The sequence below is a fragment of the Ogataea philodendri genome (genome assembly GCF_020536065.1).
Source record: "Ogataea philodendri strain CBS6075 chromosome Unknown scaffold15, whole genome shotgun sequence".
Taxonomy (NCBI): Eukaryota; Fungi; Ascomycota; class Pichiomycetes; order Pichiales; family Pichiaceae; genus Ogataea; species Ogataea philodendri.
This window is the reverse complement of record NW_025764075.1, coordinates 50,297-76,770: the sequence shown is the minus strand read 5'-3', so window position 1 is coordinate 76,770 and position 26,474 is coordinate 50,297. Positions and strand designations below refer to the sequence as shown.

The window sequence follows — 26,474 nt, the reverse complement described above, 5'->3', positions numbered from 1 at the left end:
GGGTCACTCCTCCACAAACGTGTTTGCGATCCTGCGCGGCACGCTCGTCAACATAGACAGGAACCCGGTCAAGTACCAAGCATAAGTGAGTTTCCCCTCGATCATGGCCAGGGGCACGACCGAGTACGTTCGCGAGTCGAGCGACGCGTTCAGGTTGTCGCCCGTGACCCACACGTGGCCCTCGGGCACGATCACGTAGTTGTCGTAGTTGGACGAGTCGGACGGGTAGATCTCGCGCAGGTCTGATCTGCCGTTGCCCGCTCTGGCCAGCGAGTTTTTCGACGGGTCGATTAAAATGATGTCGCCCGGCATGCCTGTCACCCGCTTGGTGACCAAGCTGGCCGGGTCGGTAGGTTTGCGGGCCACAATCAAGTCGCCCATCTCGATGTTGCGGCCAAACTTGTACCGTTTGTCCACCACGGCGCTGTCGTTGACCACGGCCAGCGTGGGCAGCATGCTCTCGCCCGTGGTGTCGCTCACCTCGACCAGGTGCGACGAGATCACGTGCAACGCGGCCACGGTCCGGACGGTGTACGACAGAATCTTGCCCGCTGAGTATATATGGTTCATTGGAGACAAAATTTATTTGAATAATTTTCTTATGGCGTACGAACAGCGCAAGCAGCTGGAGCAGCTGATGGGCAAGGACGCGCTCGTGCGGCTGCCGCGGGACCACGACGTTCGGCGTGTGCAGCCCACGGACCCGTCGATGCTGGACTCGCCGCGCGTGTGCAAGAGCTTTCTGGTGGGCAAGTGTCCGTACGACCTGTTCCAGGGCACCAAGGAGGACCTGGGGCCTTGCCCGAAGATTCACCAGGAGAAGCTCAAGATCCTGTACGAGACGTGTGTCAAGAACGGCGTCAAGATGCCCAACAACAACTACAGACTGGACTACATGCGCGATTTGGAGCGGGTTGTTGGTGAGTGCAATCGGAAAATACGAGCTGCTGAGAAACGGCTGGAGCTGTCGGCGGAGGAAAAGGAGAAGCTGTCGAGCGTGACGCAGCAGCTGGACGAGCTGGACGAGAAGGTGGGGCTGATGTTGCAGGAGATCGCGCTGCTTGTGGAGAAAGGCGAGCTGGAGCTGGCGTTGGAGTGGAACAAAGAGCTGGCCACGGTGGTGAAAAATCGAGATGGTATTGCAAACCAGTACACAGAAATGGTGGAGAACATCAACCAGTCGGCGCAGCAGAAACTGCAGGTGTGCGAGCAATGTGGGGCGTACCTCTCGCGGCTGGACACAGACCGTCGTTTGGCAGACCATTTTGTGGGGAAGATGCATTTGGCGTACGTTGAGATGCGCCGGGCCCTTGACGAGTTGAAAGGTGGGTGACTGTTTTTTCATTTCTTCACCTCCACCACCCCCACCGATGGGGGGAACATGTCGGCCAAGTAGCTGAGCCAGTCACGGGTGGGGACGTTGTGGGAAAGCACGGTGATGGTGCTGGTGATGCCCAGGTAAACGAGCCCCACGGTCAATGCGGCCGCAGTCACCAGAGACATGCTCACAACAAACACGGGCAGGAACCCGATCGCAGCCCCGACAGCCAGCACAGAAAGCCCTGTGGTGAACAAGAACCCAATAAACGACGTGTACGCAGCCATAATAAGCACAAAGATCAGCACAGGAGGCACAAGGCTGAGAACCAATATAGTAACCGAAACGTTGACAACAAACGAGTTAGACTTGTAGAATGCAAGAAGCTGTTTCCACCCGGTGCTAGCGTTTTTCTTTGTTTGTTCAAGAAAATTGAGGGTGTTCCTAGAAAATGTTAGTTGATCCCTCTTTTTGCGGTTGCGAGCACTTACAAAAACACCAGGTTCCGGTACGTGCTATTTTGTGGGATGAACACGTCGATGAGCCGCGTCAGCAGCAACAGCACGTCGTTGAACAGCTGGATCAGGTTCAGCGACATGCTGGGCTCTGCATGCTCTGCATGCACGGCCTGCCCCGGTTCCTGAGCGTGCGAAAATGGTGGCACCGGCTGCTGGAAAAAATCCACAACCTGGTCGATGCTCTTGGGCTCCGGGGCCGTCCACTGGTACTTGGGCTTTGCCGGCGACGAGTGGCTGGCAAACGAGTTCATCGAGGTCGAAGTGTCTGAGTCGTCCATACTTGAAACAAATACGTTGGCAGGCTAAGTTTGTGGGAACGTGATGTGTGAAACCTGTCACCGCAGCTTGGTGGTGCACGGGTGGCCCAACCTGGCTACACCCGGTCAACCTGGATTGTGATTTCGAACTGGTCACCTGACTGGTCGATCGAGTCGAAATCCGCGTCGAGGTCAAGCGTGTCTGTGTCTGTCTGCGACAACAAGCCACGCACAATTCGTGTGGCGTAGAACCGCAGTTTGGACTCGTCGTCGTCAGATGCCCCAATCATCTGCACATTAAGAATAACCACCACGATCTTGTGGTTGACTTTGGCCACCTTCAGCTCGCTGATCTTGTACGACGACTTGTACACCTCGAGCGACTGGATCTGGTCCACGATCTTGGCGTCGATGTCCGGCTGCGGGTTGCGCAGCAGCAGGATGCCTGCGAGTCGAGAGATCAGCTTCCAGGCAAACGTGAGCACCATGGCCGCGAGGGCCAGACTAGAGACCTCGTTGACCGTGGAGACCAGCTCGGTGTGTGCCACGAGCGGGTAGAGCATGGCAAACAGTGCGTATCCAAACGAAAGCACGCTGGTGTAGTTGGTGAGCTGGTTCTGTGTTTTCTTGAGTTCTGTTTTAATGTCCAGCACGGGCTCCTCTTGCAAAGTAATAGAACTCACGCGTTTGGGGCGTGGCCGTGGCTGCTCGACGATCTTCTTCGGCCTGCCAATGACGCGCGGTGACGCAAAAGTGGTGATGCACACGGCCAGCAAATACGTTTCATAGAAAACAATGTTCATCAAGCCTTTCTCCTTGTGAACATGGTGCGCGTGCATGGTCTCGTCCACGTCACCGATTGCGAGCGCAAGCATGAAGCTCTCAAATAGGTGAGAAAATAGGTCCACTCCCACAAACAGCAGCGACACAGAAAGACCGAACCCGGCCAGAACCTCGATCCGGCCAAGTCCAAACGGATACTTGAGCGACGAGTGGCTCCATATCTCGAAATTTGTCATGATCTGGACGGCCAGCGTCATGAGGCTGCCAATGGAGTCGTACAACACCAAATGCGAGAGCGTTGACAAACACACGTTGCCGTAATGGAACCCGAGTAGGTACGTGACCAGACTCAGGAGAATATGGAAGGTGCAGTATGCGAGTTTCAGTTTCTCGTGCAGTCCAAGCGATCGCACAGTATCCTGCACCGTTGGCAGCGTGTACTGTTGTGGGACAGGCACGGAGGTTCGTTTTGGCGGTTCCTGGAACATGTTCATCGAAACGGACGAGTGCTTGTATCTATGGCCACGTCTATATGAGGCCTTTGGTCCCGAGTTTGGGGTCAATGGGGCCGGATTCAGCGATAGATTATCACTCGAGTTGTTCATTGTAATGGAGCCAAACTTGAACGGCTGGTTTCTCACGGGTGACCCTTTGCGAATGGGCGAGCTTGTTCTTTTGGGCGACCGCGAACGGGAGTATCTGTATGCATTGGTATGGGTGAACGAGGTGTTGGAGCCGTTGGACTGGGTATATAAGCTTGGCTTGTTTTCGTCGATGGTGTCGTCGAACGACTCGTCGACCTTCAAATCGGGGATCCCTGTCAAGGGTAAAGACATTGGGAAAGAAAACAAGACTAAAAAAATTAATTTAATGATTGAGGTTGTTTGTAACGACCGACTGGGTAAAAAAATCAGGGTCAAGTGTCTCCCCACCGACACGGTGGGTGACTTCAAGAAGATCGTGGGGTTGCAAGTGGGGGTTGATTCCAACAAGGTCGTGTTGAAGAAAGGGTATATGATCTTCAAAGACCACATCACGCTGGACGACTACGAGATCCACGACGGAATGAACCTGGAATTGTACTACTCTTGAACCTGGCGGGATGCAATCGGATATTATTACATAAAATACTCAACATACGGAGCTTTTTTCGCGAGCTTGGAGTCATTAAGGGCCAGGAAGTCGTCCTGCACAGAGTCCTCGAACTCGTTCATGTTGACGATGCGGTAGAACTCGCGCTGGCTCTCGGGAGACGCGTCGAACACGTTGAACCGGCTGCTCTGCTCATCGCCGTGGCTGTCGAACATCTCAAGGATGCTGGCCTTGTTGCCGCATCGGTAGCAGTAATTGGGAGCAGACCACACAGTGTTGACTTTGCCCTTCCAAAACACCTGGTACCCCTCGTTGCAGAGCTGGTGCGCCCTGTAGATCTGTTCGAAGTCGTTCACCTGCAGAAACTTGTTCACCACGTTGATTCCAAACTGGTAGCCTGCTCCTCTAGAAGATATGCGGAAGTTGAGCAGCTCCAGATCCGGGTCGCTCCAGACCAGGTCGGCCATGGGCCCGTCGTGAGGGATCTCCTTGAACCTGTCGATCACGAGAATCGAGTCGATCGTCTGCACGTTCGGCGAAAGCCCCCCGTGCACGCAAAACAGGTTGTTGTCGATGATTGCGGCGAGAATTAGGTAATCAAAGATATCGGTGAAGATGGCCCAGATCTGGGAGTTGCTGCCGTATTTCGTGAGACACTCTGTGTAGAACCCGTAGTTGGTGGTGATCTGGCGCGATTCGTGGTTTCCTCTGATGAGGTTGATGCGATTTGGGTACTTTAATTTTAAAACAATAAGCAAACTGATGGTCTCGATGGAATGGAACCCTCTGTCCACGTAATCCCCCAGAAAGAGGTAGTTTGTGTCTGGAGGATACCCTCCAATCTTGAAGATCTCCAACAAGTCGTAAAATTGGCCGTGGATGTCGCCCACTAACGTGACCGGCGATTGAACATGGACTATGTTTGACTCCTTAACCAGAAGCTCCTTCAGCTTGAAACATAGCTGGTCGATCACCGGCTCCGAAAGAAGCTCACCCCGGTACAGCTTCTCTATGCAATGATCCAGATCAACAGAAACTTCGCTTGTTAGTGGCCCAAAAGATGCAGTATACTCACGTCCAGCCATCCGGTACAAATTGAAGTGCGCAAAACAATTTTTTTTTAACAAAAGGCGAAACAAAACCCAGCTTGTATTTCTTCTCCAATTTCAATCACCTTGTTGACTTTCAAGCACGGCATGTCGCCCACCAACAAAGAATTGCCCAACAATGGCGACATGCATCCCGAGGAGTCCGAGACTCTTCGTTCGTTATCGAAATTAAAGCTCCAGGTTCCGTCTCAGGGAGTGCTTCTGTCTCCGCGTGGGACACCTGTTTCGTCCCCGAACAGCACCCGAACGTTCACTGCGGACCAGATGTTGAAGCTACACACTGATTTGAACAACGGTGTCCCTGTGGAGGAAGTGGGCCGTCTGGAAACTACCCCTGAGCAGACCTCCTCCAAGAAACCAGCAAAAACTAGTCCGGAAGAACCTCAACGGATTCCTCTGCTCAAAACCCCGAGCTTCCACTACTTTAGCACCGGAAACGGACAGTCTGGTACTCGTTCGAGCAGGACCATCAGCAACTACCAGAAATTGCGCTCTCTTTTGTCCAATCACAACGGGTCTTCTGGTGCAGTGGAGAGTGTCAGGCCACACAGCTCCATCCTCCGGTCCAACCTCAACACCAAGTATTCCCAGCAGTACCAGCAGCAGGAGATGGTGTATTTGAACGGAATCAATAAGTTCAAAAACAGATACAAGGTCAATGACGATTACTACAACAAGTCGGTCGATATTGACGATGATGATGAGTCCACGGAAGCAACCGCTGACGAGGATCTTGAGGCCGTCAAGTCGCAAGATACTTTCGACCCCTACGAAGCGGAGGAGGAGAGTCTTGATGATAGCAAGGAACTCAAAGCCCTGAGGGCTTTGAGCAAGCAAGTTGGCATGACCGACAACCAATGGGAAAAACCTTCCGAGTACAAGCTGGATTCTTCTGTGCTCCTCGATATCCTTAATCAAAGCGACGACATCCAATTGAAGCATACCGAAGACAACGGCACCATTCTGGAGCGCCTCGAGTGGCACCTTCTGTTACAGTCTGTTCTCACAGGTGACGTGCTTACAGGCGAGAAAACAAAGTTAATCAAACCTTTGGGTGATATGGAAGGTGAGAACTATCTCCGTGTGTCTTACAAAGAAGACCTTTGGCTTGGAATCAGATCTAAGCTTTTTGGAAGAACCGAGGAGGATCAGAAACGGTTGGTTTTATTCCATAGAGGTCTGGTTGATGAAACTTTGGAAAAAATCATGAACTTCCGTTTGGAAATGCCGGAGCACATCCAATCTTCGCCATATTGGACCCAAGTCAAGTTCGCGTTTGACCAAGTGAACGAAATCCTCGAGAAGTTTGAGCGTTGCCAAGAACTCTGGAGAACCCAGAAAGAGATGGAGAACGAAAAGCCACTCTGTGGAACTTTAGAGTTTACTAATCGTCTCCATGCCATGATTGCATGGACCTCTGTCACTTGCGCTATTGAGAGAGAGTCTAACGTTTTGAAGTCGTGGGTCGGAAACGAGGATCTGGATATCCTCCGTCTGCCAACTCCAACTTCAACAGTTAGCGAACAGCAGCATCCCGAGTCTGAGGACCACTCTGAAGACGAGGGTAACTCTCCAAAGGGAAAGAATAGTGTGATATTCAAAGAAGATCGATCATTTGTTGAGCGGATCATGAAAGAAAAGGACATTGAAGATCTTTTCAACAAACGTCTTTTTGCAAGCTGTGCTCACTGGACTTTCAAAGCCAAAGAGTCGTTCCTTGAGTATCAACAGTACTTTGAGAAACTGAACCTGCCAACATACGTCGACTCTTTGTTGGTGCTGGCCATGTTCCCTTCGAAGCTCATGAAGGAGCTTGTCAACACAAGATTGTCGTACGCCAAGAAACTGCGTAATCCAACAATGATGATGATTGATCAGGTTCTAGAAGACTTCAAGCTGTACATCACTTTGGCTTTGGAGATCCGTGCATCGTTTTTGGAGTACTGTTCGCCAAGAGAAGGCTGGATTTCTTTGCCTGACTACCAAGATGCAGACTTTGACAGTGCCATTTTGGAGTGTGTGCATCATTACTTGATCCTCTTGAACAGAAAGCTGTTGGATTCGCCTAAGTCGTCAAAGTCTTTCAGAACTTTCAAAGAGCCAGAAGAATTGGAGAGAGAGTGGTCTTTCTTGCAAAATCTTGGATTCTATATCGAGGGAGGTTCTGCGGAGGTGGCAACCCAGTTCACTATACTCACCTCGAAGCTTGTTGCGAGATTAAACCATTATGTTCAGCAACAATTCCAAGGACCACCGTACGACGGAGCTCCGTTGGATAAACACAAGATGGTCAGATGGTATACTTCAATGATGGAGAACTTTGGTCAGCTCAAGAGAAAGTTCTTCAGATTTCATGCGATCCTTCAATTCCATTTCCAGAACTCTATGCTGTACAATCTGAACGGAGCTCGCATGAAGAAGTTTTTGGATATGTTAAAAGAAAGCAACCACGTTCTCTACCATAGTGAAAGCTTGGCCGAAGAAGGAGTGTACATTTTCGCATCCGAGTCAATCGCAAACAAGCCTCATGAGGTGTCCCGTATACTCAAGAGCACGCATCTTGGTGTCGATTTCAACAAGATTCCAAAACGCCATTTGGAAGCTGTTAGCAACTACAACTATTACGCAGAAGAGATGTACTTGGAAGATCAGTACCAGACCAACGAGGAAGGTGTTTTCGAAGAGAGCTACGACTACGTGTTGGTGGTTTATCCTGCCAAGGCAATGATGTGGGATGGTAATGTCATCCCATTCCAGCTCGATTCTCTTCCAATTGGCAACCTGGATAAAGGAAGGGTTTTACTGATTTCGAAAGGAGGTTCTGTTTCCAAGATTGACGACTGCGCTAATTGGTTTAAAGAGTGTGTTGGAAACTCGATTGGATCCGCGGTGAGCAAACGGTGCTCATTGCCTCGTGTTCAGCGGGAACTTCAGATCATTTCCAAGCAATTTTTCAAGATGTCATGTCACGTTATCGATGCTATGCCCTCTGTTCGGAACCAATGTCGGGGTATAGCCGACTCACAGGAACTCGCAAACACTGTATTCACCTACATTAGGGACTCCGGTCGGGACTTTATGAGATTTTTCGATTCTACTCGCAGGTCCGCTTTAATTTTGAAACTCCTCCAGTTTGCCATTGAGTGGTTGAGTTTTATTGTGGACGATTGTATTCCTACTGATCCGAAAACTTTTAGATGGTCGGTTGCCGCGCTGGAGTTTGCCACAGAGATTACCACAGGCCTTAATATACTCACGTTGGAGAGTGAGAAGTTCTACAGACTCAAGGACAAGGTTGCCGGTTGTATGTCTCTTCTGATTTCACACTTCGACATCATGGGAGCTCGTACCAAGGAGCTTCAAAAGAAACGTATGTTGAACTACCATCTACGGACCGGCAAAGACTTGTTCACGTTGGACGATGAGAGCTTGAGCTCTTTGAGAGAACACATCATGTACCAAGTATCCCGTCTTGAGGAAGATAGAAGACATCTCCAAGTTGAACAGCAGTCTGTGGGACGTGTTCTCGATGACACAGATACAGACAACCAGTTCCTGACTTACCTAGCGTCGTCCTTCTCGTCTGTGTCGATCAGATGGCAGAAAGGAAAGTTCCTGGGTGGTGGAACGTTTGGTTCTGTTTACGCCTCCATCAATCTGGATACTGGTGGAGCGCTGGCCGTGAAGGAGATCCGGTTCCAGGACAGACAGAGCATCAAGTCGATCGTGCCTGCCATCAAGGGCGAGATGACGGTGCTGGAGATGCTGTCTCATCCAAACATTGTGCAATTCTTTGGAGTCGAGGTCCACAGAGACAGGGTCTACATATTCATGGAGTACTGCAGCGGTGGCTCGTTGGCCAGTCTGTTGGAGTACGGCCGCATTGAGGACGAGTCTGTTATTCAACTTTACACTTTACAGATGTTAGAAGGTCTTGCCTATCTACACCAATTTGGAATTGTGCACAGGGATATCAAACCGGAGAATATCTTATTGGACCATATGGGAGTTATTAAGTTTGTGGACTTTGGCTCTGCTAAAGTGATTGCCATGGCCGCACAGGGTGGTAGTGTGTCCACTCCAGGAGGCAATACCACCGCTACAAACAGCGGTAATAGCAGCAACAACAACTCGGGCACGGCTACTTTGAACTCAATTCTCCATTCTGGCCGCAAGACGCAGGCCCTGACAGGCACACCGATGTACATGTCGCCGGAGACTATTAGAGGAGAAGCCATTGGCAGATTCGGCTCGATCGATATCTGGTCCCTGGGATGCTGTTTGTTGGAGATGGCCACCGGAAGACGGCCATGGGCCAATTTGGACAACGAGTTTGCTGTGATGTATCACATTGCTGCGGGACACCTTCCGCAGTTCCCAACCAACGACCAGCTGAGTCCGCAAGGTCAAATGTTCCTTGCCAAGTGTTTGGACATCGACCCGACCAAGAGACACACTGCTGTTGAGCTGTTACAGGACCCATGGATCCAGGCGATCCGGAACGAGGCCTTCAGCGAATCCAGCAACAGCTCGTCGACCGACCTTCCAAGCGGAGAGCAGACTCCGTCGTGATTCAGAACGCAAGCTTAGCCGTGTCGAACTTCTCCTGGTTGAATCTCCAGTGCGAAGCTTCTTCGGCGCCCTGTTCTTTGGAAGAGTCCTGTTTTGTTCCCGAAGGGACATTCTTGTGCGACAGGTTGGCCATCTTGGCCAGCTTGATGTACCCTGTTTCGTCCGTGTCTTCGGTCAGCGATTTGTAATCAATTTCATCAAAGAATTTCTGTTTCCACGTGGTGTTGTCTGCCTGTTCCTTCTTACGTAGCTCACGTTGCTCGTTCTCGATGATTGACTTTTCCTGGTGAATCAGGTTGTAGTCGTTTGCTCTGATTGCGTCGGCGACTTTCTGCCAGGCCCGTCTGCTCTCGAGCGGGCCCTGCTCCTCGATCGGCTTCACAGACAATGGCTGAGCTTTCTGGGCGTTGGCGTCGTAAAACACCTGTGCGTCCGAGGCAAGGGTGTTCCCGCGAGAGATCTTGGACACGCCTGACCATTGGCCGCTGATCGTGTACAAGGCCTTGGTCTTGTCCTGTGCCTCGCGAATGTCCTTGAAGATTCTGGCCTTAAACGAGTTGCTCTTTCCGGAGAAGTAGCCCTTTCCGGAGTACTCTATCACGGCAACGTAGCCAGCCGAAGACTGAATGTACGACTTCTGCTCCAGCTCGACGAACGGAGCGGCCATCAAGATACCTTCGATGTGGAGCGGTGGCAGGGTGATCAGGTACGTTTCTTTCAGGTTCTGGTACTCAAGCAAAGCGTGGCCGTACTGTCTGACGTTCAAGGCTGTGGTGGACATGAAGGCTCTAACTCCGTTGTAGCCCTGCAAAACGGTCTTGTTTGTCTTGTTTTCGATGGCGTATGCGGTGATGGGCGGATGGTGGCTGACCTGCTCGCTCACCAGCAGCGTGTCGCCGTGCTGCTTGGACGCGGACTGGTCGGTCCACTTGCCGAGAAACAGTTCGCCGAGAAATGGGTTCAGGGGCTTCTTCTCGCCGCCCAACGACTCTGCGCGCGAGCAGTACTGGCTCTTGAGAGTGGAGATGAACCACCGCAGCACGGCCACCATGTGCTTGAGCTCCACGGCGTCGATGTCGTTGGCCTCCTGTCTGATGAAGTTTGGGGCCAGAAACAAATCAACGTGTTCTGACCAGTACTGAGGATACTCCACCAGCGAGGTGGGGGAGAGAATGAACGGAGGCGCGGTCAAGGACGAAAGGTCGCCGTTGTACGAGGCAATGCTCTTGATGAAAGAGGTCCAGGTGGCAGAAGTGGAAGACATGGGAAAAGGCAACGGGTGGATTAACAGGAAAATAATTTCCCAGGATACGAAATCTTACCTAAGCCTCGAAGCCAAAGTCATTACTAAATAAATGCTGGTCTATACAATAATTTACCACCAGTCACCTTGGTCCTTCATGGCCTCGGCAACCTTGACGAAACCGGCAACGTTGGCGCCCATGACAAGCGATGGGAGCGAGCCCTTGTTGGTCTCGGCAGTGTAAGCGGTGGCAGTCTCGTAACAGGTGTTGAAGCAGTTGACCATGATGTCCTTGAGCTTCTGGTCGACCTCCTCGGCGGTCCATTGGACTCTCTGGGAGTTCTGGGCCATCTCCAAGCCAGAAACGGCAACACCACCACAGTTGGCAGCCTTACCTGGAGCGTACCAGATAGCGTCACCAATAGAGGAAGCGCTCTTTCTCTCGGCCTCGAACACGTCGATGGCGTCCTGGGTGGATCCCATGTTGGATCCCTCGGCAATGTACTTGCAGCCGGCAGCAACAAGAGCCTTGGCCTCCTCGCCAGAAACCTCGTTCTGGGTGGCAGAAGGAAGAGCAACGTCGACCTTTCCGACATGGACCCAAGGTCTAGCACCCTCGATGTATTGGACCTTGTTGGCGGAGAAAGCAGAGTACTCGCCAACAACCTCCTTCAAGGACTTGAACTTGACCTTGGCGTCGGCAATGGCCTCGATGTGCTCCTTGGTGATTCCGGTTTGGGAAATAATAGCACCCTTGGAGTCGGACAAAGAAACAACAGTTCCGCCAAGCTCGATAACCTTCAAAGCAGCGTACTGGGCAACGTTACCGGAACCAGACACGGCAACTCTTTTGCCAGCAAAAGACTCCTTACCGTTGGTGGCCTTCTCGATCATCTTCTCGACGTAGTACACCAAACCGTAACCGGTGGCCTCTGGTCTGATCAAAGATCCACCCCAGGAAAGACCCTTACCGGTGAGAACTCCCTCCCATTGGTTTTGCATCTGCTTGTAGGCACCGAACATGAAGCCGATCTCACGGCCAGTGGTACCAATGTCACCGGCAGGAACGTCGGTGAACTGGCCAATGTGTCTGGCCAACTGTCTGATGAAAGCGGTACAGAATCTTCTGATCTCGTTGTCGCTCTTACCCTTAGGGTCGAAGTCGGAACCACCCTTACCACCTCCCATGGAGAGACCAGTGAGAGCGTTCTTGAAGATCTGTTCGTAACCAAGGAACTTCAAGATGGAAAGGTTGACACTTGGGTGCAGTCTCAAACCTCCCTTGTATGGGCCGAGAGCAGAGTTGAATTGCACTCTGTAACCTCTGTTAACGTGCATCACTCCCTTGTCATCCTCCCAGGTGACTCTGAACTGGATGATTCTCTCTGGAACAGAAACAACAGGAATGACTCTCTCGTACTCAGGGTGCTTCTTGAACAGAGTGGACTCCTTCAAAGTGGAGTACAGCTCGTTGTAGGCTTGTTCGAATTCTGGCTCTTGTGGTTGGACCATGTTGTTGAATATGAAGACCTGTAATGGCGGAAGAAGGCGTATTTATGTTCTCGAAGCCGCACACCACTGATCTCCGGCGACGGAAATTTAAATGCTGGAATCATTATTCAAATTATCTTTATCTAGAGCCAATCACAGCGCGCGCCCGTTCTTTTTTTCGCCTGGCTGCATGAACAGATTCCTCCAGCATCGCAGTCAGCCGTTCTCTGGAAACCAATTAAAAAGCAACATGTTCGGAATTATCGTTGCCCTGTCCACGGCGCACTTAACGGCGTCGGTCGACCGACAGCTCTGGAACAATTCTGCTATTGTTTCTTTCCCTGCCTATTATTCAACTTGAAGTGAAAAATTTTCCAGGGGAGATGACTTTGTACGTCATACTGCAACACCCTCCCAAACGCACCCACCACCTCTTATCGTTGCTGCTACACAATCGCATCGTGATTGTCTGTCTAATCATAGGGCCCAGAGGCTCATCGCTTCCGGCTTTTGCCCACTCCTGTTTGACATCTTGGCTCCTATATTACGGGCTGTGCTATTTATTTAGTGCACATGCACATTAAGTAAAACGCAAACCTGCCTGACTCGGGCTCCCGACTTCCTCGGGAACCGAAAATAGCTACTCCCCGCCGCGCACCACACCACACCCTCGCACCGCGCTCACAGCTTGGCCCGCTCTGGCCCCACAAACTTGAGCAGCTTCTCCACGTTTGCGGCTTTCATGACGTTGCCCTTGATTTTCAGTTTCCCCGTCATAAACAGTTTCTGCGCGCTTGTTTTCCCGTCGATCAGCCGTCTAAGCGGCACGTCCCCCACTTTGATCTTGATGTCTGCCTCCTCAGCCAATGTTTCTGTCTGCTGCAGCGATCCTTTACTCTTTGCGTCTAGTAGCCAGTAAGTGGGGCCTGATTTTTTGTCCTCCACTTCAAAAGACACCGTAGATCCCAGCGACTTCAACGCCTCTTGTTTCAGCGTCTCGTTGGACTCCAACTGGTCTGCCAGTTTGGTTAGATATTTCGTGGATTTCGTCATTGCTGTCAATTCCTGGCCATACCGGTGTTATATATCGAAAGTACCCCACATTTCATGTGAAATGGGTCTGCCATGTGATAGCAAGTCGGTTTCGGATAAAAACTGGTTCTAAACCACCAACCCTACCGCGCCCTGATTTATCCGATTCTGGCTACCGTCTGCCACAAATTTCTAGAAAATGTAGGCAAAATTAATTAACCATGGGAATCTTTAATCCTTCAGACAACAAGAACACAGACACCGTTGCGGTTCAGCAGGACCGGCCCTTCAACTCGTCGCCATTGGACTCGCTCAATGACTCGCTCGAGACGTTGTTTTCGTCCGCCAATACGCTCACCTCGTCGTCGGTCTCAAACCTGTTTGACTGGTACTCGAAACGGTGGGGCGAGAAGGGCCAGGAGTTCCAGGAGTCGGTGATCGGCGCGGCAGACCAGCTGTTTGACCGGCTGCCGGTGTTCCAGGACCAGCTGTACTCGCATTTCGGGCGCCGGTTCAGAAACGAGCGCACCCCGTACGGTTTATGGGCGTACCCCGTCCCGTCTCCAAACATGTACGAGCAGTGTCAGGAGGTGGAGGGGCTTTCTGTGTGGGACTCCACGGGCTACTGGCGGTGTCTGTTTCCGCGGGCACGCATCCCGCAGGAGTTTGCCTCTGAGCTGTCCAGAGAGGACGTGGAGGCAGACACGGCCCACGAAAAAGGCGTGTTTTTCCAGCAGTACACGGACTTTTTAGGGTTCAAGGCCAAGATGAACAAGCTGGCTCACGAGAAGCGCAAGCAGGACTGGGCCCGGTTCAAGGAGGAACAGAGGGCCAAGTGGGATTTCGTCAACGACAAGAAGGACCCGGACGCAGTTACCAGAACCGGTACCAGCTCCACCACCACGATCCGCACCCTGGAGCAAGGTGACGTGGAGAAAGTGACCGTTCTGAAGGAGTTCTTCAGTGATGGTACGTCCTCTGTCAAGGAGACCAAGGAGGTCCTCAACCCGGCTGGCGAGCGCAAACAGTTCACCGAGGAGACCCCAAAGAGCGGCTGGTTCTGGGACAGCGAGAAAAAATGAAGTTATGAAGTTATATCGGATAATCAGGAGACGGCAACAATTATATATCACCCAAATGCAACTATATTACAGTAGCTCACAATCAGCTCGTCGCCTACGCGGAACAGGTTGTACAAATTCTCAAGCTCCTCGTCCGGGTTTGGGCTCATCGAGTTGTTTAGGTAGCAGTACACTTTGCGTCCCAGCTTGAGTTCCAGAAACTTGATGATGGAAGAGAATTTGGAGCTCTTGCTGATCTTGAACACGGCCGGGCGCACCTGGTTAATCGACCCGATCGACTTGAACCGGATCTGCACCTTGGCCTCTGTGGGCTTCGATACCGTCAGCACGGCCGACGTGGTTTTGGCGGGCAATTTGGACAGCATCATGCTCTGGTTGAGGGTTATCTTTGTTTTCTGGGGGTCTTTCTTGATTGTGCTCTCGTCGTCCAGCGACTCCGAATCCGACCCGCTCGCGGTGTCTCCGGTCTCCTCTGCAATGGATTGCGGTACGTTAGTGGCCCCCACCTTGATGTGAAGCTCCATCAACGAGCTGGTCAGGTCCTGTTCGCTCATAAGATTTAAATTTAATTAAATTAGATTAAATTAAGTGTATAAATTAGTTATGCGGAGTTTGTGTATGCGTCTACAAGATTTTGGAAATGGCTCACCTCGTCGGTGTTGACCTTCTCCGATTGGTCCAAGTCGCCCAGAATCGTCAGCACCAACGCAAAGTTGTTGTACAGGAAGATCTCGCGCTTCTTCGGGTCGAACGACGCGCTCAGCTTCATTAACGTGCTCTCGAACTCGCTCCGCAGCCGCACAATCGAGTTTGTCAGAGGCTCCGAGGTCTCCTGCTCTATTAGGTTGTTGGACAGCTGTAGAAGCGCCAGCAGCACACGGCCAAAGTTCTGCGTCAGCCCCATCGGAATCATGATGTTCTTGGTGACGCTCTTGATCAGCACAGATGACGACACAGCCTTCTTGATACTCATGCAGTTCTGGTCTATTAGGTTCTGGAACTTGGGCCACAGGATGATCAGCTGGTAGTTCAGGTAGTCCTCCATCACAGGGATGCGCCGGTGCTGCAGCTCGTACTCCAGGTGCTGTGTGAGCCGGATCGCGATCAGCACGCCAAAGTAGTCGTACGAGTTTGAAATCAAATACTTGGTGTAGTTGTGGCCCAGCTGGTAAACAGGGTTGAAGATGGTCTTGATAATATCATTCAGCTGCTCGCTGCGTGTGAGCTGGAAGAACTCGTTCAGGAACAGGTACTCCACAGAAACGTTATCCAACAACGCCAGATTGAAGTCGCGGAACACGCTCTCGAGCCAGTGCTTGATGTTCATGGTCTCCGCGATCTGGCTCGGCATCACCGTCTCGTCGCCCTTCGATAGCACCTCCAGGCGTTTCGTCAGGTTGATGAGATATTCGTTCGAGGTGACCTCGAACTTCTGGTTAGCGTAGCCAAATAGCGAGCTAGAATTCGACGACCCGGACTCTTCGTCCAGCGACCCCAGCAGCACGTTCTTGTCCACCTTGTACACCTTTATCCGTTCCAGCGACGACAAGTACTTGACAAAGTTCTGGTGGTAGTACCATCTCATGGTGTAGCAGTACGCCTGACACAGCTCGTTGCTGAGCTTGGGGTTTTTCTTCTGCAAAAACGGGAACACCTCCTTCACCTCAAGCATCTGGTTCTGCACCACCTGGGACGAAGTGTTGGGTTTCCGCAGTTCCTTAATTTGGGTCACCATGAAGTCCCGAACACGTTCAATCACCTTGAGTTCCATCAGATCGAGCAGTTTCACGAGCTCCGGCAGCGACTTTGGCTGGTTCTCGCCCGCGTACTTGGAGTAGATCTCTTTCTTTTCGGCCAAAAAGGTGATATTCTCCACCCACCGCTCGTCCACCTTGTCGGTGACAATTGAGTTGATCACCGAGGGTGGGATAATTAAATCGTTAATCACGGGAGTCAATTTCACGTCCAGCTGCTGTTTACGAGTGATCTGCACATTCAGCAGATCCGACCGTTTCTGCAGAAACTCCATTTCGCGGGACAATTTGTCGAGGTTCTGTTCGAAATCCAGCAAATAATCAAACAAAGGTTTCAAATAGGTTCTTGTGTTTTTAATTGTGGACTGGAGCTCGCTGAACTTGGCGTAATTTGAGTCGTAATCAAGCGTGTCGAGCTGCGGATTGAGCGTGGACAAAAATCGGTACTCCTGGACGGTGTTGACGTTCTCAGAAACAAGCTTGTCCATAAGTAGATCGACTCCGTTGTCGTCTCCCTCGTCGAGCTCGCCACGAACGTCGATCTCCCACTCAGGATTGAGTTTGCGACGGAGCCAGTCTAAAGCGTCCGGATTGTCCTTGAACGGCTGAACATGCTTCGAGATGGACCGCCTGGAAATTCTGTGGGTCAATTGGGGCGTCGTGGCCACCGTCTCACCAGAATGCATTTTTATTCAAATAAATTAAAATCGAATTCCGAATAAGCAACTCCCACCGCAACCCGCGAATTTTCGTATTTATCCCACTCACGAAACACAATTTCACAATACACTGGCAACCTTAATCAACGGGTACCAGACCCCCTCCTGGAAAAGCGCATTTCTCACATCTCGGCAACAATGCCGTATTGTTGCCACTAACTCTCCAACAAGGTGGTGGCAGGGAAAATTTCCCCGCAGTATGACGTCAACACACCAAGAAAAGTTTCCGTAACAATCTTTCAAACATGCACACTTGCGCTCGTCCATGCGGCAAAAAAATGTATGCTGTTGTATCTATAAACTTGGGGTTCAGGTAGAAAGGATAAATAGTGCCAATCTACTCTTTCGGTGTGCGTGTGTTCTGTTTTGCTGCCCACCATGGATAAATTAAGTTCATCAACCATAAAGTCTGGATCCCATCCCCAGGCTACCTCGCCTCTAGTTCCCAACCCTATAACCTTACCGCCAATCCGCAATCCCACTTTTGCTCCGTTACAGAAATCCCATGGGTCCGACTATTCGTCCGTGGTGAAACCGCAATTACCCAAGCTCACTCCGGCCCCGGATTTTAAAGACCCCCAGGAGCTCACCCCTACCAGGGTCCCCAGAAGTTTACCCGACCAGGAAAAACAACCATCCCGTTCCCACAAGGTCTCCAAACGCTCGCGCAAGGGCTGTCTCACGTGTAGGTTCCGCAAGCGCAAGTGCTGCGAGACAAAGCCGATTTGCACAGAGTGCAAGCGACTCGGCATCAAGTGCTCGTGGATCACAAACGGCCTGGAGAACAAGAACAAGTGCAAGAGAAATCCCGACTTTCTCCGAAACGACGAGTGCTACGACGACCTGTTTGGCGTCATCAAGGTCATCAGAGGCAAGATCGACTACAAGATCGACAACGGCGAGTTTGTTGAAGGTAACAGGCCTTCTGACGACGAACTCTACACCGCCGAGTCGAAAACAAATGCCACATGAAAGACTTTAAACTATTTATTTGGTCTTCTTGTCCTCCTCATCCTCACGAAGCGCAATGTCTGCTGCTTGGAAGTCCATGAAGAAGTGTTTCAAAACCAGCTCGATGGCCCAACTGACTCCAAAGTCAAGCACAATGGCTGCCGTCAGCTTGAACTTGAACAGGTCGGTCATCTTGACAAACTGCATGGCCTCGTTCAGCTCCGGCATGAACTCAGTACTTCCAGAAATGCACAGGAAAGTCACACCCAGCAATCCATAGTACATTCCCCTGTTGTCCCTGATGGACTCTCTAAATGGCGGTCCTTGGTAGTTGATGGTGAACGTGGCAACCTGCTGCGACAGCTGGATTAGGAACATGGCCGTGTTCAGTAACGATGGGCTGAACTGCTTCTCCAAATCGACCTGTGGCTCTCTTGGCTCCAAGATATACACCTCTCTGGTGATATAGATCAACGAAATCAGGTGGATAGCAAACTGTCCCAAGATCGAGCCCATGATATAAATGTTGAAGATGCCCGGCTGCGGTCTTTCCTTGGAAAGCTTCTCCAGCGACTTTCCTCTAGAAATCGACAAGAAACAAACACTCAACAACAATCCGGAGACCGTTGCTTGTCCATCACCGAACTTGATACCGGCAAGATAAAGGACAGACAACGAGTAAGCCGAGACCAGACAATTCAACGCTAGGATCTTGTACATTTGGATCGTCGAAACCAATGCGCATCTTCCTTGTCTGATGACGTGCACGACGGCAGAAACGTTGGCAAGTTTCGAGGTGAACGGAGCCGCAACAGAGGCGTCTCCCAGCTTCAAAACTGGTGCCTCTTCCTCGCCGTCCTGGTCCTGGTTCTGCATGCTGGTCAAAATTTGCTCTGCAAAAGTCGACTTCTGAGAAGGAGTGGTTCCCGTTGGGGTAACAGGCGGCAGGGGCTGTCTGTTGGCAAAGTCCACCATCTTTCTCATATCATCAGTGATGGTATGACCCTGTTTCTCCATGGCTGTCAGATAATTTGGATTCAATGGCCCTGGAGGATACAAGTGTGCAATAGCAGGAGGAACTTTTGGAGGGTGGTTTCCCCATCTCTTCATGATCTCAGACTGCTTTTCGTACACCTTCTGCATAGCTTCGATTTTCTTGTTTTCCTGTATCTTTTTCAGTCCGTCTTCTGTACCGTTCAACAAAGCAATTCCAACGTGGGCTTGTTTCAAGGCTCCCACATCGTTGGTTCCGTCACCGCACATCAATGTCTTGTAGCCCAGGTTCTTGTACGAGTTAAGAATGAACTCCTTCTGCGAAGGAGACACTCTCGAGTACACCCAGGTGTGTCTAATGAGCTTGTCGAGCTGCTTGTGCTCGGTCAATTTTGAGAGAGCATAACCAGTGATACAGATATCGTTTTTCTCCAAGAAAGTCTCGTCAAAGTCCTGTGTAGGGTTGAATGGGATGATTCTGGTCTCCTCCACGTTTCTCCAAGCAAGCTCAGAGTCTCCAGGGTAGTGTTTTTCTGGTAAGTCCAGGATCAACACGTCTTTGGTCAAAATAGCAACCTCTTTGGCAACATGGCAGGCGGTCAGCGGGTTGTCTCCGGTGATCATCACACATCTGTGACTGGACTCGTTCAACATCTCGATCGTGGAAACAGCGTCAGACTTCATAGGACAGTGGAAAACAATGAATCCGGCAAACTTCAAGTCGCTCTCAACAGAGTGTCTTTCAACGCTGTCAATGTTCTTGTCGGTATTCAAGTACTTGTAGGCCAAGGCCAGCACTCTGGATCCGGAACGGGTGAACGACTTGAACGTCTCCTCGTAGTTGGAAGGAGCGTCCACCAGCATATCCTTGATCGTTTCTGGAGCACCTTTACAACTGACCAACACCTGATTGTTAACCTTGGAGATGGACGAGGATCTCTTCAATGCAGACGAGAATTGGAATCTTCTCAAGATCTTGACGGTTCTCTTGTGGCCCTCGACGGTGTTCTTGGACTTCTGGGACAGTTTCCAGCCCGAAGCTTTCAAAGTCTCCTTTTCCATTGGGTCACCAACGATTTCTCCATCGTCCAGCTTCACAAGAGCGTGAGCAGAACCCAGAACGTCCAAAGTGACAGCTGGAACAGCAGCGTCGTCGGCACGGAATAGCTGTTTGGCGCTCTCGGACTTGAAACCAGCCAAACCTTCAAAAATAAGATCTTCTCCGGTCAAAGTACCAGTCTTGTCAAAACAGCAGACGTCGATTCTTCCAGCAACCGGAATTCTGAACGGCTCGGTACAGTAGATGTAGAACTTTCCAAGAGCAGCCAGAGACTGATTGACGGCCATGGTGAGCTCCATAGGAAGCTCAGGAGGAACAACAGAGGTGATCACAATAATACAGTCGAGAATCAGCTTGGACTGGACTCTACCCATTTTTGTACCTTCCACCCAAACGTACCAGGAGGCAATGACGGCAAACACAAGCAAGAACAAAATGAAGAAAAAGGCCTCCTTGTTGGCGACCGACATTCTCTCGCTGGAGAAGATCATGACTCTGACCAGCGAACCTTGAGTGGTTTCGAATCCGGTCTTTGCAACCAAAGCCAAAGCACCGTTATCTGGGGCCAATTTAACGAGGGGTTTCTCTGGTGGAGTCACCTGCAAACAGGAGGTACCACCGTGAAGACGCGAGTTCTTGTCCAGTCCATCTGGTTGGTACAAATCAGAATCGTCTCTCAACTTGATCGACTCTTTCAACAGCGGAGTGGATTCTCCAGAAAGCATGGCCTCGTTGACGATACAGGAGCCATCCAAGAGAACAAGATCACACGGGACAGACAGGTCTTCGTGAGGAGTTCTGGTCACAGAGACAATGTCGCCAGGAAGAAGGTCGTCAGTGGATATCTTGGTCCAAGTCTGGTCTCTGTAGCAGTAGATCTCGTACGGCTTGATTCCCATACTCTGGAATTCAGTCATGGTTGTCTTTCTCTGGTAAACACTGGTACTTTCGAAACTGACAAGCATAAAGAGCGAGAACAGAGACAGATACCACATCTCGTCCATACACCACAGGGCGATGGAGAAGAGCTGGAAAACAAAGAACGGAGCAAGAGCGTGCTCGACGAACAGTTCCAAAAACGTTGGGATTGGGATGTCGAACTTGTTCTTGCCGTAGGTGTCTTCGAGAGAGCTAATCTGGCTGGCCTTGAGACCCTTAGATTGCTTGAGTTTGAGGATAGTGAGCGACTCGTCGTCGATGGCAAAGATCGGAGGTGAGAACTTGGACAACTCCTCATTCCAAAAGTACTTTCTCTTCTGGTACAGGAACGAGAGCCGTTTGGCCCTTGAATCAAACCGGATAGGCGAAATCTCGCTGATACCGAAGCTTGGTTTTGCCCTTATGAAAATGTGCGAGGCGTCTTTCAAAGAATTCACGGGAACGTACTTGAAACTGACGTTCAGATTCAAGTTCCATCTTGGGAGCAGCCAAATCAGCGAATGGATCGACAGAAGCGTCAATGTGTAGACAAACGTCCATTCTCTTCCAACAAAGTACTCATCGTAGTGGTTGGTGTACAGGTTGTAGTACACCGGGTAGATGACCAAGAACGGAAGCACATACGGCTTCAGGAGCCACGGCTTAGGCTTGAGCAGCTGCGACGACTCGATGGTGTCGCTGTTGACCAGTTCTTGGGGCATTGGGGAGAGATTAAAAACGTGGAAATTTTCAAGATAGCGAAGCCGGGTAAGAATGGGGGCCGCAATGGGACAGCGGACAAGGTATGTCGTTGTTAGGTCAGAAAACACAACAATGGACTTGTAGTTGTTTCGAAGTCGATGCTACCACTCAGCCAGCAAACTCGCTCAAACCGTCGGTTGTCCTCGTTTTCATGGCGTGCGCCGCCTCGACAACCAATATTCACGGCTGTGCAGACGCGACCACTGAAAAAGTTGATCTCTAACTTGAATATTCTACACCATGAACTATCCGCTGGAACTGGAGCTGCCTTGGTAAGTAATTGCTCCGCTGGACTAACCACTAGGGTTGAGAAGTACCGGCCGTCTGTGCTGGCCGACGTGGTGGGCAACAAGGAGACTGTCGAGTCGCTCAAAAGAATCGCAGAGGAAGGAAACATGCCGCATCTCATCATCTCTGGACTGCCCGGTATTGGTAAGACGACGTCTGTGCTGTGTTTGGCACATGAGCTTCTGCAGGATCAATTCCGTGATGCGGTGCTCGAGCTGAACGCGTCGGACGACCGTGGAATCGACGTGGTGCGGAATAAGATCAAGCAGTTTGCGCAGAAGAAGGTGCAACTTCCACCGGGAAGACACAAGATTGTGATTCTGGATGAGGCCGACTCGATGACCCCGGGCGCGCAGCAGGCTCTTAGACGGACAATGGAGATCTACTCCAACACCACGCGGTTTGCGTTCGCCTGCAACCAGTCGAGCAAGATCATCGAGCCGTTGCAAAGTAGATGTGCGATTCTGCGGTACAACAAGCTCGAGGATGAGGAGATTCTCAAGAAACTGCTGCAGATCATCAAGTTGGAGAACATCGAGTACACGAACGACGGGCTGGAAGCCCTGATTTTCACCGCCGAGGGAGATATGAGACAGGCCATCAACAATCTCCAGAGCACTTTCTACGGGTATGGGTTTGTCAATTCAGACAACGTCTACAAGATTGTGGATTCTCCGCATCCTCTAGTGATAGCCAAGATGCTGAGGCTATGTATCAAGGGCGACCTGGACCAGGGACTGGACATTTTGCGCAGCCTGTGGTCCAAGGGCTACTCTGCTATTGACATTGTGAGTACAAGTTTCAAAGTGCTCAAGGCCATGTACGATATTGACGAGGAGAGCCGTCTACGCGTGATCAAGATTGTTGGTTTTAGCCATATGAGAGTGCTGGAGGGCGTGTCGACCTACTTGCAATTGAGCTGTATGCTGGCCAAGATCTACGAGCTCAACGATACAGTTAAATTGCAGGCCTAAGATAAGTATTTCGCGTAGTGAAAAATTAATTTTCGCGTCATGACCTCTTCCACGTTCACGGCTCCGTTTCTGGTGCGGTTGTTCAAATCGTTAGACACGCTGATCGCGCTTCATTACAGCACCAACTACTTTTCATCGATCGTGCGGCTGTCGAGCATTTCGAAACAGGTTTTGAACCTCACCGAGGAGACGCTCGTGGTGATCAAATCGATCTACCCTGAGTCGTACCACCTTGAGCGCATTACCGACGACGTGACGATCGACGTCTACTCAGAGGAGGCCGAAGATCGCGACCGGCAGCGGTCGCTGCTCATCCAGAACATCGAAACGCGACAGCAAACGTTCAAAAGCTGTCTAGATAGCTGGTTCGACAAGGGGTGTCCTATAACGTTCAAGCTAGCACAGAAAACCACCGCATCCCCACGCAAACCGGCCAAGGTCACAAAACCAGCGAACCCGCGTCTCAAGTACGAATTCCACGAGAAAAAAGTGGACTCTGACCTGCCTCTCCTCGAACGCATCAGACTGAAAAGCTCCATGAAGAAAAACGCATCGCCGCATAAACGCAAACAGGAGTTACTCCAATCGAAACTCATCCCGATCTACAACGTGCTGTACGAGCAGTCACCCAAGTTCGGGGCCGCGAAAACTATAAACTTAAGCATAGCCCGACTGCAACAACTAATAAAGGACTCGCTAAACATGCCGCTATCGGAAACCGAGATCGGCCAGGTCCTGAATGGGCTTCAGGACCGGCTGGGACTCGATGTGGTTGCCATTGGCGACACACAGGTGCTGAAAATCCCCAAACTCAACAGAACAAGCGATCTTGCCAAACTGGCTCCCGAGACGGTTTCGGAATCCTAACCACCCGTGCACCAAATCGGCAGAAAGCTTATTGTTTTTGCTGGAAATTTCTGTGGGATAACTGTGTGGCGCACTACTGAAAAAAAATGACGGCGAAAATTGAAGAAAAACGAGAAACTTTACTTATATATACTTTGTTTTGCCCCCTGTGATTATACACTTCAGGAGACATCATTGAGTGGATAGCAAGTGTTAAAAATTGACAATATGTTGGCAAACATTGCTAGAAACGTGAGAAGCGTGAGTAAAAATACCCCGAAATATCAGTCTTCGCTAACCCCCCAGTCTTCTCTCAAACAAGTGAGATACAACTCTTCCAAGGTCAGTGGTACCGTGATCGGTATTGATTTGGGTACCACCAACTCTGCCGTTGCCGTCATGGAAGGTAAGACTCCAAGAATCATCGAGAATGCCGAGGGTTCCAGAACCACTCCTTCCGTTGTGGCTTTCACCAAGGACGGCGAGAGACTCGTTGGTATTCCAGCCAAGAGACAAGCTGTTGTCAACCCAGAGAACACCTTGTTCGCTACCAAGAGACTGATCGGTAGAAGATTCGAGGACCAAGAGGTCCAGAGAGACCTGAAGCAGGTTCCTTACAAGATCGTCAAGCACTCCAACGGTGACGCCTGGGTTGAGGCTAGAGGCGAGAAATACTCTCCATCCCAGATCGGAGGTTTCGTCCTCAACAAGATGAAGGAGACTGCCGAGGCCTACCTTGGAAAGCCAGCCAAGAACGCCGTCGTTACCGTTCCAGCTTACTTCAACGACTCCCAAAGACAGGCCACCAAGGATGCCGGTGCCATTGTTGGTTTGAACGTTGCCAGAGTTGTCAACGAGCCAACCGCCGCCGCTCTTGCCTACGGTCTTGAGAAGGACGACAGCAACGTCGTTGCCGTCTTCGACTTGGGTGGAGGTACCTTCGATATCTCCATCCTGGACATTGACAACGGTGTTTTCGAGGTCAAGTCCACCAACGGTGACACCCACTTGGGTGGTGAGGATTTCGATATCGCTCTTGTCAGACACATTGTTGACGCCTTCAAGAAGGAGTCTGGTATCGACCTCCAAAACGACAGAATGGCCATCCAGAGAATCAGAGAAGCTGCCGAGAAGGCCAAGATCGAGTTGTCCTCCACTGTGTCCACCGAGATCAACCTTCCTTTCATCACTGCCGATGCTTCTGGTCCAAAGCACATCAACTTGAAGATGTCCAGATCCCAGCTCGAGCAATTGGTTGAGCCATTGATCAAGAAGACCGTCGAGCCTGTCAAGAAGGCTTTGAAGGATGCCGGTTTGTCCACCTCCCAAGTTTCCGAGGTTATTCTTGTTGGTGGTATGACCAGAATGCCAAAGGTTGTCAGCACTGTCAAGTCTCTCTTTGGTAAGGAGCCATCCAAGGCTGTGAACCCAGACGAGGCTGTTGCCATTGGTGCTGCCATTCAGGGTGCTGTCTTGTCCGGTGAGGTCAAGGACGTTTTGCTTTTGGACGTTACTCCATTGTCTCTCGGTATTGAGACCTTGGGTGGTGTCTTCACCAGATTGATCCCAAGAAACACCACTGTCCCAACCAAGAAGTCGCAAGTGTTCTCCACCGCTGCCTCTGGCCAGACCTCTGTCGAGATCAGAGTGTTCCAAGGTGAGAGAGAACTTGTTAGAGACAACAAGCTCATTGGTAACTTCACTCTTTCTGGTATTCCACCAGCTCCAAAGGGTGTTCCACAGATCGAGGTCACCTTTGACATTGACGCTGACGGAATCATCAACGTTTCTGCCAAGGACAAGGCCTCTGGCAAGGACAACTCCATCACTGTTGCCGGTTCTTCTGGACTTTCCGACTCCGAGATCGAGAAGATGATCAACGATGCCGAGAAGTTCAAGGAGCAGGATCAGGCTAGAAAGGAGGCCATCGAACAGGTCAACAAGGCCGACCAGCTCTGTGCCGACACCGAGAAGTCTCTCGAGGAGTTCAAGGAGAAGCTCGACGCCACCGAGGTCGAGAACATCACCAAGCAGATCTCCGAGCTCAGAGAGATCGTTGTCAAGGTCAACGGCGGTGAGACTGTCGACGCTGAGGAAATCAAGACCAAGTTCGACGAGTTGCAGACCAACTCCCTCAAGCTTTTCGAGAAGCTCTACAAGGACGGTAACGCCTCCAGCTCTGGTCCAACCGACGAACAGAAATAAAGTTGTTTATAGTTGACTAATTTGTATATACGAGAGAGTATTAGAAAAAAAAAGTTCAAATTAATTTAATTTGTTTGTGCATCATGTCTACCATGTTCAAGCTGAACCCGCTGAGCAAGCTGATCTTTCTCAGCATCCTTATAGCAATTGGGTTTCTCAACATCATTTTGAGTTGCGCGTTGTTTGACAATTGGCTGCCGTTGATCGACGTGGGGATCTTTCTCATTGCGCCCCTTCCCAATGCGCTAGCCCAATCGCTTTCAAGTGCGTACGAGGCGGACTTTTTGTCGGACTCGAACCCGGAGGCTGCAGTCAAGGAGTTTCTGGAGTACTTGACTGGGTTTCTGGTGATCAGTGGGCTGATCTTCCCGGTGGTGCTGTTCCATAACCATCTCATCAGCCATTGGAGCCTTGTTCTTAGTATCAGCGGCGGATTCATCATTTATCTGAGCATTGTACTATTTATCGTGGGATTCAAAGAAGAGGCCGACGACTACGACTTCTAGG

The 26,474-nt window shown here is 50.8% G+C and overlaps 24 protein-coding genes across 24 annotated transcripts; 13 read left to right on the top strand and 11 right to left on the bottom strand.

The window, feature by feature from the left end:
* Positions 1-3: 3 nt before the first annotated feature.
* OGAPHI_004720 (uncharacterized protein) lies at positions 4-570 on the bottom strand (the record flags this gene model as incomplete). The annotated part of the gene is made up of 1 exon (XM_046205829.1): positions 4-570. The coding sequence occupies one exon, from the start codon at positions 568-570 to the stop codon at positions 4-6; it is 567 nt and encodes a 188-aa protein (XP_046060286.1).
* On the top strand, positions 104-1,333 carry OGAPHI_004719 (uncharacterized protein; the record flags this gene model as incomplete). Its single annotated transcript, XM_046205828.1, has 2 exons — positions 104-153; positions 241-1,333. The coding sequence occupies 2 exons, from the start codon at positions 104-106 to the stop codon at positions 1,331-1,333; spliced, it is 1,143 nt and encodes a 380-aa protein (XP_046060285.1).
* An 8-nt stretch (positions 1,334-1,341) lies between these two features.
* On the bottom strand, positions 1,342-2,114 carry OGAPHI_004718 (uncharacterized protein; the record flags this gene model as incomplete). The annotated part of the gene is made up of 2 exons (XM_046205827.1): positions 1,342-1,762; positions 1,831-2,114. The coding sequence occupies 2 exons, from the start codon at positions 2,112-2,114 to the stop codon at positions 1,342-1,344; spliced, it is 705 nt and encodes a 234-aa protein (XP_046060284.1).
* On the top strand, positions 1,770-4,561 carry OGAPHI_004717 (uncharacterized protein; the record flags this gene model as incomplete). Its single annotated transcript, XM_046205825.1, has 4 exons — positions 1,770-1,954; positions 2,351-2,647; positions 3,263-3,955; positions 4,129-4,561. The coding sequence occupies 4 exons, from the start codon at positions 1,770-1,772 to the stop codon at positions 4,559-4,561; spliced, it is 1,608 nt and encodes a 535-aa protein (XP_046060283.1).
* OGAPHI_004716 (uncharacterized protein) lies at positions 2,210-6,836 on the bottom strand (the record flags this gene model as incomplete). Its single annotated transcript, XM_046205824.1, has 5 exons — positions 2,210-3,914; positions 4,017-4,975; positions 5,501-6,040; positions 6,463-6,647; positions 6,812-6,836. 5 exons carry the CDS (start codon positions 6,834-6,836, stop codon positions 2,210-2,212), a joined length of 3,414 nt encoding a protein of 1,137 aa, XP_046060282.1.
* Positions 5,165-9,649, top strand: OGAPHI_004714 (uncharacterized protein; the record flags this gene model as incomplete). The annotated part of the gene is made up of 1 exon (XM_046205822.1): positions 5,165-9,649. The coding sequence occupies one exon, from the start codon at positions 5,165-5,167 to the stop codon at positions 9,647-9,649; it is 4,485 nt and encodes a 1,494-aa protein (XP_046060280.1).
* On the bottom strand, positions 8,642-9,315 carry OGAPHI_004715 (uncharacterized protein; the record flags this gene model as incomplete). Its single annotated transcript, XM_046205823.1, has 2 exons — positions 8,642-8,941; positions 9,172-9,315. The coding sequence occupies 2 exons, from the start codon at positions 9,313-9,315 to the stop codon at positions 8,642-8,644; spliced, it is 444 nt and encodes a 147-aa protein (XP_046060281.1).
* A 1-nt stretch (position 9,650) lies between the features above and the next one.
* On the bottom strand, positions 9,651-10,913 carry OGAPHI_004713 (uncharacterized protein; the record flags this gene model as incomplete). The annotated part of the gene is made up of 1 exon (XM_046205821.1): positions 9,651-10,913. One exon carries the CDS (start codon positions 10,911-10,913, stop codon positions 9,651-9,653), a length of 1,263 nt encoding a protein of 420 aa, XP_046060279.1.
* Positions 10,604-12,474, top strand: OGAPHI_004711 (uncharacterized protein; the record flags this gene model as incomplete). The annotated part of the gene is made up of 3 exons (XM_046205819.1): positions 10,604-10,652; positions 11,035-12,308; positions 12,370-12,474. The coding sequence occupies 3 exons, from the start codon at positions 10,604-10,606 to the stop codon at positions 12,472-12,474; spliced, it is 1,428 nt and encodes a 475-aa protein (XP_046060277.1).
* Positions 11,025-12,404, bottom strand: OGAPHI_004712 (uncharacterized protein; the record flags this gene model as incomplete). Its single annotated transcript, XM_046205820.1, has 1 exon — positions 11,025-12,404. The coding sequence occupies one exon, from the start codon at positions 12,402-12,404 to the stop codon at positions 11,025-11,027; it is 1,380 nt and encodes a 459-aa protein (XP_046060278.1).
* A 590-nt stretch (positions 12,475-13,064) lies between the features above and the next one.
* On the bottom strand, positions 13,065-13,436 carry OGAPHI_004710 (uncharacterized protein; the record flags this gene model as incomplete). The annotated part of the gene is made up of 1 exon (XM_046205818.1): positions 13,065-13,436. One exon carries the CDS (start codon positions 13,434-13,436, stop codon positions 13,065-13,067), a length of 372 nt encoding a protein of 123 aa, XP_046060276.1.
* A 200-nt stretch (positions 13,437-13,636) lies between these two features.
* OGAPHI_004709 (uncharacterized protein) lies at positions 13,637-14,497 on the top strand (the record flags this gene model as incomplete). The annotated part of the gene is made up of 1 exon (XM_046205817.1): positions 13,637-14,497. The coding sequence occupies one exon, from the start codon at positions 13,637-13,639 to the stop codon at positions 14,495-14,497; it is 861 nt and encodes a 286-aa protein (XP_046060275.1).
* Positions 14,498-14,544: 47 nt separating this feature from the next.
* Positions 14,545-15,051, bottom strand: OGAPHI_004707 (uncharacterized protein; the record flags this gene model as incomplete). The annotated part of the gene is made up of 1 exon (XM_046205814.1): positions 14,545-15,051. The coding sequence occupies one exon, from the start codon at positions 15,049-15,051 to the stop codon at positions 14,545-14,547; it is 507 nt and encodes a 168-aa protein (XP_046060273.1).
* Positions 14,702-15,013, top strand: OGAPHI_004708 (uncharacterized protein; the record flags this gene model as incomplete). Its single annotated transcript, XM_046205816.1, has 1 exon — positions 14,702-15,013. The coding sequence occupies one exon, from the start codon at positions 14,702-14,704 to the stop codon at positions 15,011-15,013; it is 312 nt and encodes a 103-aa protein (XP_046060274.1).
* A 47-nt stretch (positions 15,052-15,098) lies between the features above and the next one.
* Positions 15,099-16,937, bottom strand: OGAPHI_004706 (uncharacterized protein; the record flags this gene model as incomplete). The annotated part of the gene is made up of 1 exon (XM_046205813.1): positions 15,099-16,937. One exon carries the CDS (start codon positions 16,935-16,937, stop codon positions 15,099-15,101), a length of 1,839 nt encoding a protein of 612 aa, XP_046060272.1.
* Positions 16,938-17,348: 411 nt separating this feature from the next.
* OGAPHI_004705 (uncharacterized protein) lies at positions 17,349-17,942 on the top strand (the record flags this gene model as incomplete). Its single annotated transcript, XM_046205812.1, has 1 exon — positions 17,349-17,942. One exon carries the CDS (start codon positions 17,349-17,351, stop codon positions 17,940-17,942), a length of 594 nt encoding a protein of 197 aa, XP_046060271.1.
* A 15-nt stretch (positions 17,943-17,957) lies between these two features.
* Positions 17,958-21,614, bottom strand: OGAPHI_004703 (uncharacterized protein; the record flags this gene model as incomplete). Its single annotated transcript, XM_046205810.1, has 1 exon — positions 17,958-21,614. The coding sequence occupies one exon, from the start codon at positions 21,612-21,614 to the stop codon at positions 17,958-17,960; it is 3,657 nt and encodes a 1,218-aa protein (XP_046060269.1).
* OGAPHI_004704 (uncharacterized protein) lies at positions 17,998-18,201 on the top strand (the record flags this gene model as incomplete). Its single annotated transcript, XM_046205811.1, has 1 exon — positions 17,998-18,201. One exon carries the CDS (start codon positions 17,998-18,000, stop codon positions 18,199-18,201), a length of 204 nt encoding a protein of 67 aa, XP_046060270.1.
* OGAPHI_004702 (uncharacterized protein) lies at positions 19,503-21,710 on the top strand (the record flags this gene model as incomplete). Its single annotated transcript, XM_046205809.1, has 3 exons — positions 19,503-19,751; positions 20,082-21,086; positions 21,378-21,710. The coding sequence occupies 3 exons, from the start codon at positions 19,503-19,505 to the stop codon at positions 21,708-21,710; spliced, it is 1,587 nt and encodes a 528-aa protein (XP_046060268.1).
* A 42-nt stretch (positions 21,711-21,752) lies between these two features.
* Positions 21,753-22,916, top strand: OGAPHI_004701 (uncharacterized protein; the record flags this gene model as incomplete). The annotated part of the gene is made up of 1 exon (XM_046205808.1): positions 21,753-22,916. One exon carries the CDS (start codon positions 21,753-21,755, stop codon positions 22,914-22,916), a length of 1,164 nt encoding a protein of 387 aa, XP_046060267.1.
* Positions 22,917-22,955: 39 nt separating this feature from the next.
* On the top strand, positions 22,956-23,783 carry OGAPHI_004700 (uncharacterized protein; the record flags this gene model as incomplete). Its single annotated transcript, XM_046205807.1, has 1 exon — positions 22,956-23,783. The coding sequence occupies one exon, from the start codon at positions 22,956-22,958 to the stop codon at positions 23,781-23,783; it is 828 nt and encodes a 275-aa protein (XP_046060266.1).
* A 207-nt stretch (positions 23,784-23,990) lies between these two features.
* Positions 23,991-25,967, top strand: OGAPHI_004699 (uncharacterized protein; the record flags this gene model as incomplete). The annotated part of the gene is made up of 1 exon (XM_046205806.1): positions 23,991-25,967. One exon carries the CDS (start codon positions 23,991-23,993, stop codon positions 25,965-25,967), a length of 1,977 nt encoding a protein of 658 aa, XP_046060265.1.
* Positions 24,057-26,409, bottom strand: OGAPHI_004698 (uncharacterized protein; the record flags this gene model as incomplete). The annotated part of the gene is made up of 2 exons (XM_046205805.1): positions 24,057-25,913; positions 26,059-26,409. 2 exons carry the CDS (start codon positions 26,407-26,409, stop codon positions 24,057-24,059), a joined length of 2,208 nt encoding a protein of 735 aa, XP_046060264.1.
* Positions 26,051-26,473, top strand: OGAPHI_004697 (uncharacterized protein; the record flags this gene model as incomplete). Its single annotated transcript, XM_046205802.1, has 1 exon — positions 26,051-26,473. The coding sequence occupies one exon, from the start codon at positions 26,051-26,053 to the stop codon at positions 26,471-26,473; it is 423 nt and encodes a 140-aa protein (XP_046060263.1).
* Position 26,474: the final 1 nt, after the last annotated feature.